This window comes from Nothobranchius furzeri, chromosome 11, assembly GCF_043380555.1.
Source record: "Nothobranchius furzeri strain GRZ-AD chromosome 11, NfurGRZ-RIMD1, whole genome shotgun sequence".
Classification (NCBI taxonomy): Eukaryota; Metazoa; Chordata; class Actinopteri; order Cyprinodontiformes; family Nothobranchiidae; genus Nothobranchius; species Nothobranchius furzeri.
The window spans coordinates 54,889,144-54,902,479 of record NC_091751.1 but is presented as its reverse complement, the minus strand read 5'-3'; the positions used below and the strand labels follow the sequence as shown (position 1 = coordinate 54,902,479).

The following is a 13,336-nucleotide window of genomic DNA, read 5'->3' as shown; positions in this document are numbered from 1 at the left end:
ATGTTGATGCTTCAGAGAGAACTTCAAAGAACAAGACAGTTTTACAAATGTGCACATTTCTGACAAAAATGATTATATGCAGAAAAAGCCTTTAGAGGCAAATTTTCTGTAATAATTTCCACCTTTTTTTGTCATATTTTTTTCTCAAATCCAGCCTGCCACAAGAGCAGAAGCAAACAGGCCAAAGCAGTCCAAGTCAAGTCAGCAGGCCTGCCCTCTTATTCTCCCTTTGGTGAACATCAAACACATGTGGTCTGTTTCATGCTTCCTGCAGCCCATTATGGCTTAATGCTTCAGGAGGCTTCTTACTGACATTAACATTTTTACAACTTCAGTATATTCAGTTGCACAGTCACAGACACATACACAGCGATGCCCAGACAAGTGCAGACAGGATGCAGGAATTGAAACTCATTAAAACACAGCAGAGTTATGAGCTTTCATGCTGTGACACAAAAAAAACAACTCCTGCTTTAGCTTTAATCTGTCTAAATAGGACAAACAGAAGCACAGGAGACACATCCTGCTCATATATATATATATATATATATATATATATATATATATATATATATATATATATTATAGACTAGACATTTTGCAGTTTAACTGGGAATTTTTCCCCATCTTCACGCTTCCCTACTTATTCTTGTCCAACATCTGCAATACCAAATGTCAACATCTAAGTGCAGTGTTCTGAGTTTTTCTCCTCATATTTTATTTTAGTAATCGTTAAATTTGGCTCCAACCTTTGCAAATACAAAATACAGTGTAACATGCACCAACTGTTAAAAGAACAACAACAACAAACTTTTTTTCATCAGACCATCATACTTGTTTTGTATTTTACTTAATTTGTAAATTTGAAATTGACTATCAAAGACACATTGCTCAGAGTGGCTATGCTTGCATAATATATTATTTTCCCAAATGGAAGAAAATTCTGGTTATGGCGTTTACTTGACCTGCATTATTCATTTTCATTTGCCTAATGTTTCCCTAATGACTAATACTCCATTCCTTGACAGAAGTACAACATTTGCATCAGTCAAATTTCATTAATGCCACACCTCTCAAAATATAAAGTATTTTCTTCCTAGCTTCCCATTAAAAGGACAGCAGCTGAATGTGTTTGTGCCATGAGTCAATTGCTCCCCCGGTGCCTTTCTGCAACATTCTGAAAGGGAAATCTGACAAGGTCACAATTAGAAGCAAGTACAGCATATGTCACTTTCAAAATAGCACAAGTTTGAACTGCTGCAACCGCTTTCATATGTTTGAAATGTGATCAGCTGTTCAGAAGGATCAAGCACAACATTTATATTAAACAAATATAAAACAGAGCTGTCCAAACGTGATGGTGATTAGCCATAGCACAATCATTTTTACAGCATTTGACACTAACCAAAGAGAAAATACTATTTAAAAGCATTTCAGCATTATAAAAGTCTCTGTTTTGAATTTGTATCAAAACTTTTGTAAGTGCTCCTAGTCTCAAAGTCTTATCAATTATTGCAGTAAAGCACACTCCCTACGCTTACATACGCTTCAATGTGAGGTTTTATGTCAAACCACAGCTTCTGGCCCCGAATCCACACTGGAGTCATCAGCGGCACGGAACGGCAGCGGGACGGTTTATCCGCATGCTCGGCAGCACGTGAATCCACACCAGGGAGCGTCTCAGACGTGGCTCTGCATGTCTGACACCTTCCTCGCTGGACTCGCAAGATCACAAAATATTATAGTCTTTTATTTTGAAAATTACCAGATGCTTTACACGGATACCGCGTGTGATTTCTGTCTAGCTCTATGCGGAAATTGACGTGTCCCAGAAGCGGCTTCTGTGAAACGTTCCGTGCCGCTGATGCCTCCCGTGTGGATTAGTTGTTAGGCAGCAAGTCGCAGTTGAATGTGTGGATGATGATCATGTTTCTTGAGTCAACATGTCATATAATTATTAATTATTATTAGATAAATGCCATTTTAAGCCTAGCAACAAAACTGAATGCTCAATAAGTTAAGGTGTGCAAAAGGAATATTTACAGCTCCTGAGCACTTGGTAGGCTAATCAGAATGTTGTATGAAATCTGTGAATCAAAGGGAATAGGTGACTCAGCATTCATCAGACATACATCTCTATGTTTATATCTCTATAAATAATACATAAATATCTAAATATGGGTTTGACATGCGTTTATGAAAACAAGACCAATCAATGAATATCGTTAGACTCATAAACCCTTCAGGTTATGGGTGGGCAACATGTTGATATTAAATCATTAAATACTTGTAGGTGTTGAAGATTTGCCAGTGCAGAGGGGTTGTAGTCTGAGAACGTGCTTCCAAGTGGACTGTTTTAAATATGCCACTCTAAGCCTCATCACTTTGTCATTTATGAAAAAATGTAAGCAAAGCTGAAGATCTGTGTACTTTTCTGATCATCTCTTTATTCATTCTGCATTCATTATTTTACTGTGACTTGGCGATTTAGTTGACTTTTGTTAACGGCCACATTTTTTCAAACACATTTGAAGTGGTCTCTAGTATAAATTAATTCCTCGTGAGTCGATTTCTGAGGGACAAAAACTCTGGCACTCCAGTTTCAGGAACAAGAAGTGAGCCGGATCAGAACTGAGCTGAACACGACAGGAATTGGTGTCTTATTTAATGATATTTGGACTTTTCGCCTCTGATGTACTAACAGCAACGCGACTCTACCTCTGACTCTGCTTTGCAACGCAATGTTTTATCTCCACAAACCACAAGCCTGAAGGAGTTATGTCGTGTTGTGTAGTTGCTAACGCTAACGGTTAGCTTCTACTAGCCGAGAAGTGCTCTGCTCTCTCCTGGATGCTAAACCAACAACAGACTTCCTCATCGTGAGGAAAGATGGGTGAGTCCATGAATGTTAGACAATTTGACATGCAATTGAATGGATTTTTTTAATCCAATATATTCCCCATATATTTCTATAGGCTACTAATGCAAGAAGACAATTTTTATGTTTAGCCTGCACGTTAAATGAGTGACAGATTACATTTGAAAAATATCTAATAAAAATCAGTTTCTAAGTGATCGTTGCCCTGTGTAACTATTAACAGCAGGGTATAGTGCGCAGTGTTGATTGAATATAAATGTTTCTGATGGTGAATGTTTGCTGAATTAGAATTTAATGCATAAACTAATCTCACACAATTGTATTTTGAGCCACTTCAAGACTGCGTTGTTAATATTGGAGATATTTGCAACAAAATTAATGCAAACATGCAAAAAATATACCCAGAAATGGTATTTCACCTATACATGTTTTTGCTTTATGGTTGATTCTACATTGAACAATGGTGTGGTTAGACTTTTAAAAATTTACAAAACAGGAAACCAAAAAATAAAAATCCACAGCAAATAATTGTTATATATTTTTGTCACGGTGCCCTAATTTACTTGATGTACCTTATGCAGAAACACTGTTGACTACCTCTGTACATTTTAGGGTACATTTTAACAAAGCTGTGCTTGTCACCTTGAGAGGATGGTTTGGACCCAAAATGCAGTTACCCAGGATGACACGAGGCAGGAGTTGATATAAAGAAAAAGTCCTTTATTGTAGGATGAACAAAAATAAGTCCAAAAAGGCAGGGAGCCAAAATCCAAAAATCCAGAATATGAGAATAGAGCTCACCTAGAGCACAAACTGGGGGACGGGACAGGAATCTCACACAGAGCACCAAAACAACACTGACAAACAACAATGGACCGACAAGACACTGAGACAAGACAGGGCTTAAATAAACTGGGGCTTGATGGGAGGCAGATGAGCTGCAGGTGTGCGGGGAGAGGACGAGGTGAAAGCAATACTTAATCAGGGAGGGAACTCACATGACCTAAGAAAAAAACTAAAAACAAGAAAAGCAACCACATAACTAATATTCTAAAGGGAAGGAGAACTACAAAGACTGGTGGGACAAAACATATGAAAGAGACTAATAAAATGAAAAGCTGAAACTATAAACACTGCAGAGGGATGACTGGCTGCAGAGGGATGACTGGAGAAGACTAAAGGAACACAGGACCTGAGAGATATATTTGGAAGGCTGAAGACCAGGGGACAAATGAGGAACACAAAGAGACACATAAATGAGACGCAGACAAAGGACACATGAGGGCACTATGAAACACAAAAGGAGAACCTGGAGTGGGAACTGGAGGGGCTGGGGAACAAATGGACACAGAACATGACAGTGCAAAAAATAGCTAAAAATTTACAATTATATAAGCTGGGTCCCCCATGTCTGCTCTATGTGTACTTTGTCTCTATCATGTCTAAAAGAGTAAAATGCTTTCCCATGAGAAATGTTTTCTTTTTACCCCCCAAAATAATAATTTTTAAACCTTCTTATTATGTTAAGGGTCAATTTGACCCGTTCCAGCTTTTGTGTTGACCATAGCGCTGGTCATCTTCTATTTTTCTTAATGAAACTTTTTGACTTTTTCTTATCTGGGGCCATGAACTGATATGAGAAATATGGACACTTTGATGTGTCCTGGGAAGTCTTAGCAGTGTTTGTATACAAAAATGATGTTGTGGGTCATTTTGACCCACGCACTTTAATGTGAGTAAAAAGCTGTTCAGAGCCAAAATAAACATGACTCTTTGATGTGCTATGTTGTGATTGCCTCTGAATTTACATTCACACCAAGAGGCCCAGGTGTGTGCGCGAGAAACTTTTTCTGCCCTATTCTTGTCACTGATGTCATGTCATTTCAACACACCAAAAATGAGCTCCAGAAGGTTGACAGCTGAAGAAGCTTTATCACAGCAATGACAAAGAAGATGTTTCAGAGACAGGGGGTTTTTCAGAGGCTGAGGACAATGTTACTGATGATCCAGACTACCAATTTTCTGATGAGGAGGATTCTGAAGAGGAGTTTCCTGTCATTGCTGCATCAAGTGAGAACCAAGGAATGCAGCAATCATCATCTACAGAGAGGACATGGACATCTAAAGATGGTAAAATAAAATGGTCAACATCACCACACCGAAGTCAAGGCAGAGTGTCATCTGCTAATGTCATCAAAATGACTCCTGGTCCTACAAGATTTGCAGTCACGCGAGTTGATAGCCATTCAGCATTTCATCTCTTCATACCCCCTCCAATAGAAAAGATTATACTGGACATGACTAACTTGGAGGTGAGGCGTGTATTTCAAGAGAAATGGAAGCCACTGGATCTGACTGACTTGCATGCTTATATTGGAATCCTGGTATTAGCTGGAGTATACAGGTCAAAGAGAGAAGCAACTGCAAGTCTATGGAATGAAGGGAACGGAAGGCTGATCTTTCGTGCAACAATGTCTTTTGAGACATTTCACAAGATATCTCATGTGATCCGACTTGACAACCGCGAAACCAGAGCCAGTCGATGTGAAAGAGACAAACTTGCTGCAATCAGAGATGTATGGGATAAATGGGTTGAGATTCTACCTTTGTTGTACAACCCTGGTCCCCATGTCACTGTAGATGAGCGCCTTGTTCCATTCAGGGGTCGCTGTCCTTTCCAGCAGTATATGCCCAACAAGCCGGCCAAGTATGGCATCAAAATATGGGCAGCTTGTGATGCTAAATCTAGCTATGCATGGAATATGCAGGTGTACACCGGAAAGCTACCTGGAGAGGCATCTGAGAAGAATCAGGGGATGCGTGTGGTGCTGCAGATGAATGAAGGGCTGCAAGGGCATAACATCACCTGTGACAACTTCTTCACATCCTACTGGCTTGGAGATGAACTTCAGAAAAGAAAGCTCACTATGTTGGGAACAATCAGGAAAAATAAGCCAGAACTTCCCAGTGAAATTCTGAAGATGCAGGGAAGACCTCCACATTCCTCAAATTTTGTTTTCACTGAGAAAGCAACAGTTTTCATACTGCCCAAAGAAAAACAAAAATGTTCTTGTCATGAGCATAATGCACACAGATGCATCTCTGAGCACAAGGGAAGACAAAAAAACACAAATGATCCTGGACTGCAACTCCACCAAAGGAGGAGTAGACAATCTTGACAAAGTCACAGCAACATACAGCTGCCAGTGCAAAACAGCTCGTTGGCCCCTGGTGATTTTCTACAACATTGTGGATGTGTCAGCTTACAATGCCTTTGTCCTGTGGACTGAAATCTACCAACATTGGAATGTCAGCAAATTTTACCGACGTCGGCTTTTCCTGGAAGAACTGGGCAAAAGTCTTGTCATCCCCGAGATCCAGAGGCAAGCCAGACCAGCTCGATCCCCAGCAGCAGCAGCAGCTCTCACTGAAAAGGTCAGTTCTGCATCATCCGACCAATCTACAATGGATCCAGTGGATACAGGTGCAAATAAACAGAAAATATGCCAGGTCTGTCCTACCGTTTGTGAGAAGTGCAAGAAGTGCATCTGCAGAAAGCACACAGATGGACAGCACTCTGTCCTTCACGTGGACAACACTGAAAATGTTGAACATTGAAAATCTGAGAAAAATAAAATAAAATAAATGTGTTTGTATAGAAGAACATCTTTTACTGAACAGTTCTTACAAATTGTTCTGGATATTCAAACTTTATTGTATGTCTGTGTTTTAAATGTTTCTCTAATGGAAAATAAATTTCCTGTTGTTTTATTGCAGTTTTTTTGACAGTTCTGAGTGAATTTAGACAGGGCGGGTCTAAATGACCTGCAACATAACCAATGCGATTTTTTTTCAACATAATACATGAGGGAAAACACCCTCTGCTTTAGCAACAAGACTGTGACTACAAATTTCAATTCATAGTTTTAAATCCTGCATCAAGCAGCTGATTCCAAACCATTCCCATACTTCTCACAGTGGGTTACTGTACTGATCAGGGCTTGTTTTCAGCCACAAACCAGTTTTTAGCAGCTAGCGCTCCTTAGATTTCCTAGCAGCGCTGGTGAACAGCAAGCCAACTCTATCATTATCCAAACACTGGTTAGAGATGACACTCCAGAGCATTATACGACTCAGTCAGTGTGTAGCAACCAGCAATCAGCAACAACAAAAATACAGCATGGGAAAATCAATGCCAGAATGTTACCAGGCTTCCTGCAGATGGCCCATAGAGCTTCTCTCTTTGTACAGGCCTATGTGACATTGAAGATCTAACACTGCTGCCAGCTGCTTTCAAAGACCGCCTGACACCTCTCTCTTAAAGAAAGGGAGAGACACATGAAGATGAAGTGTTTCATTCACTGAAAGACAACAAGATAAGTCATCGAGTCTATAACGATGGGGTGGGGACAGGGTGGGGAAGGGACAAGAAGGAGATGAACGAGCATCATAAAAATCAGTCATACAGTACTGAAACACTGTTTCCGATGTCAATTACAATCCGTAACGTTGAATCATCACACTCATTCTGAAAGCATCCGACAGTTTACTTTATTCCCCATGAACTTGTGTTTTTTTAAAGTGCTCCGCTTATAATGGCGCAATGGTCTAATAAACATTACTTCAACACAATGATAACAAACAGCTCACCCTTAACTTAACAGTATTCTTCTGCGTTGCGTAGCTCTGGGTGAAACTACTTAAAAGCAGGAGGCTATCCAATACATTAGATGAGGCATAGCAGTGTGAAAACTCTCTTACTGAGTCTAATCAAACAAAGACTGTAATATGAATTGGTGATGTTAGATTTCTGACTTTCGTCACTTGAGTACAAAAAAGTAATTCAAAATGAGGTGTAAAAGGAACTTATTGTTTTGTTTTGCTGTTTTGAGACCTTAATCTTAAGGAAATTGCATTAGATTGAGCCTAATTTAATGTCTCTCTATTTGTAGTATATTTTAATCTTATTCAAATTTATATGCATATTTGCTTACACTTTATTGCACACAATTGATTACCTTAATAATGGAGATTCCACCTGTAAGTGAAATTTAGTCTGTTTTAATATTCTGCAGAATTTGATAAGTGGGGAAAGGCTTTTTACAACCAGCTCATACACTGACCCAATCTGGCAATATTCTGTTTAGTTTAGCATAAACAATGTAAGTGAATGGTAGCATTTGAGGTAAAAGGTCATGAAAATTACTCCCCTATGATCCCTATTATTATTGGTGACCTTTAGCCTAGCAAGCCATGAACATATAGTCTGTAGTCCATAGACAGAGCTCAGTCGTGGAGCAGTATCTGCGTCTATCAAACTGTCTCCACATCCTTTTGGACACCAAACCACGTGACATACTCATCACTACAGATGTCAGTCAACAGGGCGGTCTGCTTTTCACTGTCAAAATATACATCTTTTTATCCAAATAAATGACTTAAGTACCTATCTGCTCTTGACCCAAAGAAAAGCACAAGTCTAATTAGTCTAAAGTTGATGCCAAAGCCGTTTAAAAGGAGCCGTCATCATCTTTGTTGTTAAGTTTCATCGCATCATCCCACCCACCAAACCAACAGAGCTGATTGGCATAACCCAATACTGCTTAGGCCTGCTGAGGCTCCTGTGGAGCATGACTAGACCGATAAGGCAACTGTCTGTCTAGATTGCTAGGCTAAGTGACCTCAATGCTTATATTTACTGCAAATAAAAATGATAAGTAACACGGAGGAGTTACAGAAACCAATTATGACAAAGCACCAATGTAAGCCTCTGATGCAAGGGGCAACGCAGTGGCACGTGCTTCATCTGTCATGTACTCATCAACTTACTATTCCTTCAAAAACTGTACCTATGCGGCCTATTTGCCACATGTTTGTTTATGGAAGTAGGTGCCTTTTTGAATTTAAATGATTTATGCTAGCTACTACCATTCACTTACGTTGTTTATGCTAAGCTAAAGAAAGCAACACACAACCACATTAGAAGTGTGGCTGGGCCAGTTACAAAATGCTTTTTACCCACTTATCTAACTCTAGGGTATATGGCAAGGGACAAAATTTCACTTATGGGTGGGTTATCCCTTGAATAGTCTCATTCTGTAATTCTTTCTGTACCCAAGCCAGAGGACTGCGGTGGCCATTAAAGCTTTAACCAAACATCACTTTTAGAGTTAGGAAGCAGCCATCTCACACCGTCCCACTAAACTTAATGTAGCTAAAGTAGTCGTCATGTGACCTTGAATCAGGCCCAGCCAATACATTAAGTTGATCAAGCGCTGGTGTCACAGCAGGATGTACCCTCTGCAAATGTCAGGGATTGTTCATGATGCTCAAGTGGCTCATAATTTGGAGGCATAAATTGAACCTTTCATATTTTACTAGGTGTTTATTATGCCAGACTGCAACTAGTGATTAACTGATGTTATTTATGTTCCATGTGACAGACAAGAGAATCCTGCATTGCTTCTTCATCTCCTGTCCAGTTCCTTTTTGTCCTCAGTCTGACCAACTCTTTTATTTGTTGTCTTGGTGAGAATGTGCTGACCCTGGACTTAAGCGCCACATGATGAGCTAAAACAAGAGGGATAGTTACTTTTATGGCGAGATGGATTTGCTCTTTGAAACACTGTGGCTAGCTGACATTTGGATGAAAGCTGGATCTTGAGAAACGAGCTGATGTGATTTCTGTCAAATGATTTAATCAGTATGGTCAGTTAAGTCAGTTACAAGTGTTCACTTACTACTTGGCCCTTTCTGCTGGTACTTCTACTAAAATAAGTGATGATCTAATAGTTTGATCATATTAATGCTCTAGATTCACATTTCATGACTGCTCAAATCTATACCTCCGTATTAGAGCACTAAGTTGGACAGAAAAGCGAGACCTCTGTGCGTTAGATATCACATCCTTGCCGCAGCTCCATGAAGCTCCGATTATGCTTTTCAGTACAAACTTGAAATGAACATAAACAACTTGCCATCAAACAGAAAAAAAAAATTCCATGGACTACTGATAGAATATTTCAGTATTCTTGCATTCAACTTGTATCATCCATCCATATTCTCTCTGTATCGGTTTGCAAGTGCCTATTTCCAACAGTCTGAAAACATTTCCTGACTAAATTGTCTCCAAAAAAGGATAAACCCAATACATACTAGGGGTAGACCGATATATCGATCGGCCGATATATATTGTCTTATTATTACAGTTTTTTAATACATCGGCCGACAGTTGTCCTTATTAAAGCCGATTTAAAGTCAGGCACATTCTATAGCAGCCTGGTGCTGTTGCGGAATTTAATTTCAATGTATTTTACATTCACTAATAGTCTAATACCATCTCTATAATAAATACTCTAAATTAACTTTATCTGAGTGTCTGACTTTAACACTGAGCATTGCACAAAGTTAAGATTTAACAGTTAGTTAAATTCAGAGTTCAAAAAGTGATTCGGTTTTTTGTGCATCAACTGATGTGATTAGTAACATTTTACCATGAAAATAAAGTGAAAAATATCTAGATATCAGCCATTAAATCTGGCCTATAAAAATCAGCAGTACCTATCGACCATCGGCTGGCCATGTCTCGTTTATATCAGCATCGGTATCAGCAACAGAAAAACCAATATTGGTCTGCATTACTATATTGGCATCTCGGTATTAATTATTTCAAAACCATCAGCAAAATGCCTCGGAAACAGAAACAGAAGTCCAGGTAACTTGGAGAACAACCTGTCGGACACCAAGGGCAACTTTAGAGTTCCATATTAAGCTTAGACCTTTTGGTGGAGATGAGAAGCGAAACAGGTGATTTTAATTGAACATCTTAGGTGTGTTCTTGCTGTGTCGTATTTCTAATTCCATGCTAGAAACGTAGCAGGAAAACAGGTAACAAAACTGTTCTGTGTTTTAAAAAAGAACAGGTGATTTTAATGTTGACTGGGAAGTTGCCTCGAATTGCAGTGAGCCATGTTAAAGGGCCTGTAAGCACTTCTCTGAATTCCACCAGAAGCAAACATGCAATCAGCTGAACAGCAAAAGGGGCTTGTGACTGACAACAGACCATGAATAACACACTGAGCAACATTATATTACGCGTATGTTCAGTCAGCTCATTTGACTCACAATTTCCTGCTTCAACAGAAAAACTTAAAAGGAAGCTAATAGCAGGGAGTGTCTTCAAAAGCAGGAGCTCAGGTTGAAGTGATGGAGACTGTGATAAAGGGGAATGCTAAGCAAGAGGCGGGTTTTTGCATGCGTCTTTGTTGAGTGTGAGAGAATTTGAAGGGACTTTCTAATATTTTTTTCTTGATCTGGGATCAAACAGGCAGATTTTCTGCGGCATGTCTGCTCAGTCTCAATATCTTTTCAAAGCAGCGTTTTATCTTCAGACAGCCAGGAGCTGCAACTCCACAGTGCCATGTGACTTGAAATAAGTGTGACAACAGATTTAGGAGGTGTAAAGATAGATGCCTTCTCATGTCCCTCAAACTAAAACACAAGTTGTTGTTGCTGTTTTTAAGCAGATTAGAAAAATGCAGACATAGAGCCTACATAGACACACATTTTCTCTAGTTTTGTTATTTTCAATAAGTATTTTCTTTTTCTGGGCTACATTATTATCTAGTGCTTATTAATAAAAAATCTTAGAAGAAGGGAATAAAGTTTTCATTATTGATTTTGTTTGGATCTGTTTTGCTTGAAAGAGAGAAACAGAGAAGGTAAAACAATAGAGTTTTGAGCTCACCTGAAATTTCAGACTGAGGCACATCATCCGTGGAGAATGGCTTTGTGCCATAAAACTGCCGAAAATCCGAACAACTCCGGGCTTTGCTGGACCCTTTGTCTCCGTAGGCTGGTGCCGTGAGAGAGCACAGTGCCAGAGTCGCTATGATGAACGAATCCATTCCTGCTGACCACTCTGGACAAGTGAAAAATCCAACAGAAACACGGAGCAAGAAAAATAAAATAAAGTAGCGCTACTTGGTGTTGCTGTGCGTAAAATTTCCACCCTCCTGCTCCCTTTTGCCCTCTTCGTGCGTCTTCTGAGTCTCTGGCTGCTCTTTGCGCACTGCTGCGCGGCACAGGAGCGGTTCCTTACAGCGCAGAGGACCCGTCTCCTTTTCACTTCACTTCTTTATATATATATATTTATATTCTCCCCTTTTTTTCTGACAAGAGGCTACACTCTCGACGGATCGTAAATGTCCGGTCTCATTTATCCCTCCGGTTCCGGCTCACCTAAAAAGAGATGCGAGAATTAGGTTACGCGCTTCCAGCTGAAACACGCTATTTTAAGTGACATCAGAAAATAGCTCTGCACCGGTTGACGCCGTGCAGCCTGGTTCTGTTGACTCACGCCTACCGGCTGTAACGACCCGGGAGGGATCGCAGCAGCCTATAGAGGTGCACACGGGCAGATCGACTGCAGCTCGGGCTGTCTCTGAACGATGCCAGCGCTGCCACTCTGGAGTAGGAGGGAGGCGGGAGTCGCAGGCAGACAGAAATAAGAGAGCAGAGCAGAGCTTTCATCCTGTCACATCCCTGGCTCATGCAAATGTTATTTTTAAACACGTTTGTGAATATTCTGAAGGTTGCAGGTTATTAAGGTCCAACTAGCCACTCGGTCTGACTGATGGATCATAAAGTGATCTGGTTAGGTTAGGATTGTGTTTGACACATTGATCCCCACCGACCAGGTGTGCCACACGCACCTGCCCTGACAGCCACCCCACCCACAGTGCTGACTGATAGTATATCTGTTGAATCCATGAGCTGCACATCAATCTCAAAAGTGCAACTATTCCACCAAGAGTCAATGTTTTTACAGAGCTCCCCCTCTTTTGAAGTCTGAATACATTCATTCGCATTCTGTGTGTTTATTAAAACATTTTTTTGTTTAATTTTGTGTGGACACTGCTCAAAGAATAATTACATCGATATTTTTTGAAAATATAAGTCTCTAAAATGTTTTTGAAATGTATTTTTACACCAAATAAATTACAGGCAAGAGTTAAAAAATAGGAATGAAGTGCAAACGTGCATTTATTTCAATAATTCAACTCAGACTGAGAGACCATCTAAAGGCTCGGGAACCTTTTGCAGGTGATTTGGATTCATTAGCTGATTAGAGACAATTGGGTCTAGAATATTGAACCCATTTGAATATGGGGTTTTCTTTTGCTGTGAGCTGTAATCATTACTATTATAGCCAATACATGCTTAAATATCTCACTTTACATTTAATGAGTATATCTCATATATACATTTCACTTTTTAAGTTAAATTACTGAAATAAATGAACTTTTCGTGATATTGTAATATTTAGGCTTTCACTTGTATTTAGCTTTAGCATTTGTGTTGTATAACGTGTTCTGCAACTAAACATAAGGCTCCTACTGAAGTATGTCCCCATAACATGAATAACGTAATTTGAAACTTGAAAGCTTTTTGAAGCTT

At 39.7% G+C, this 13,336-nt stretch overlaps 1 protein-coding gene and 1 pseudogene across 1 annotated transcript in view; one reads left to right on the top strand and one right to left on the bottom strand.

Annotated features, from left to right (window-relative positions):
- Positions 1-12,007, bottom strand: part of gpc1b (glypican 1b) — a 100,789-nt gene extending 88,782 nt beyond the window's left edge. Inside the window, exon 1 of the mRNA XM_070541696.1 lies at positions 11,625-12,007. Coding sequence (XP_070397797.1) covers positions 11,625-11,784 — 160 coding nt within the window. The 5' untranslated portion in view covers positions 11,785-12,007. The remainder of the gene's footprint in view (positions 1-11,624) is intronic.
- LOC139061810 (piggyBac transposable element-derived protein 4-like) lies at positions 4,776-6,480 on the top strand (annotated as a pseudogene).
- Positions 12,008-13,336: the final 1,329 nt, after the last annotated feature.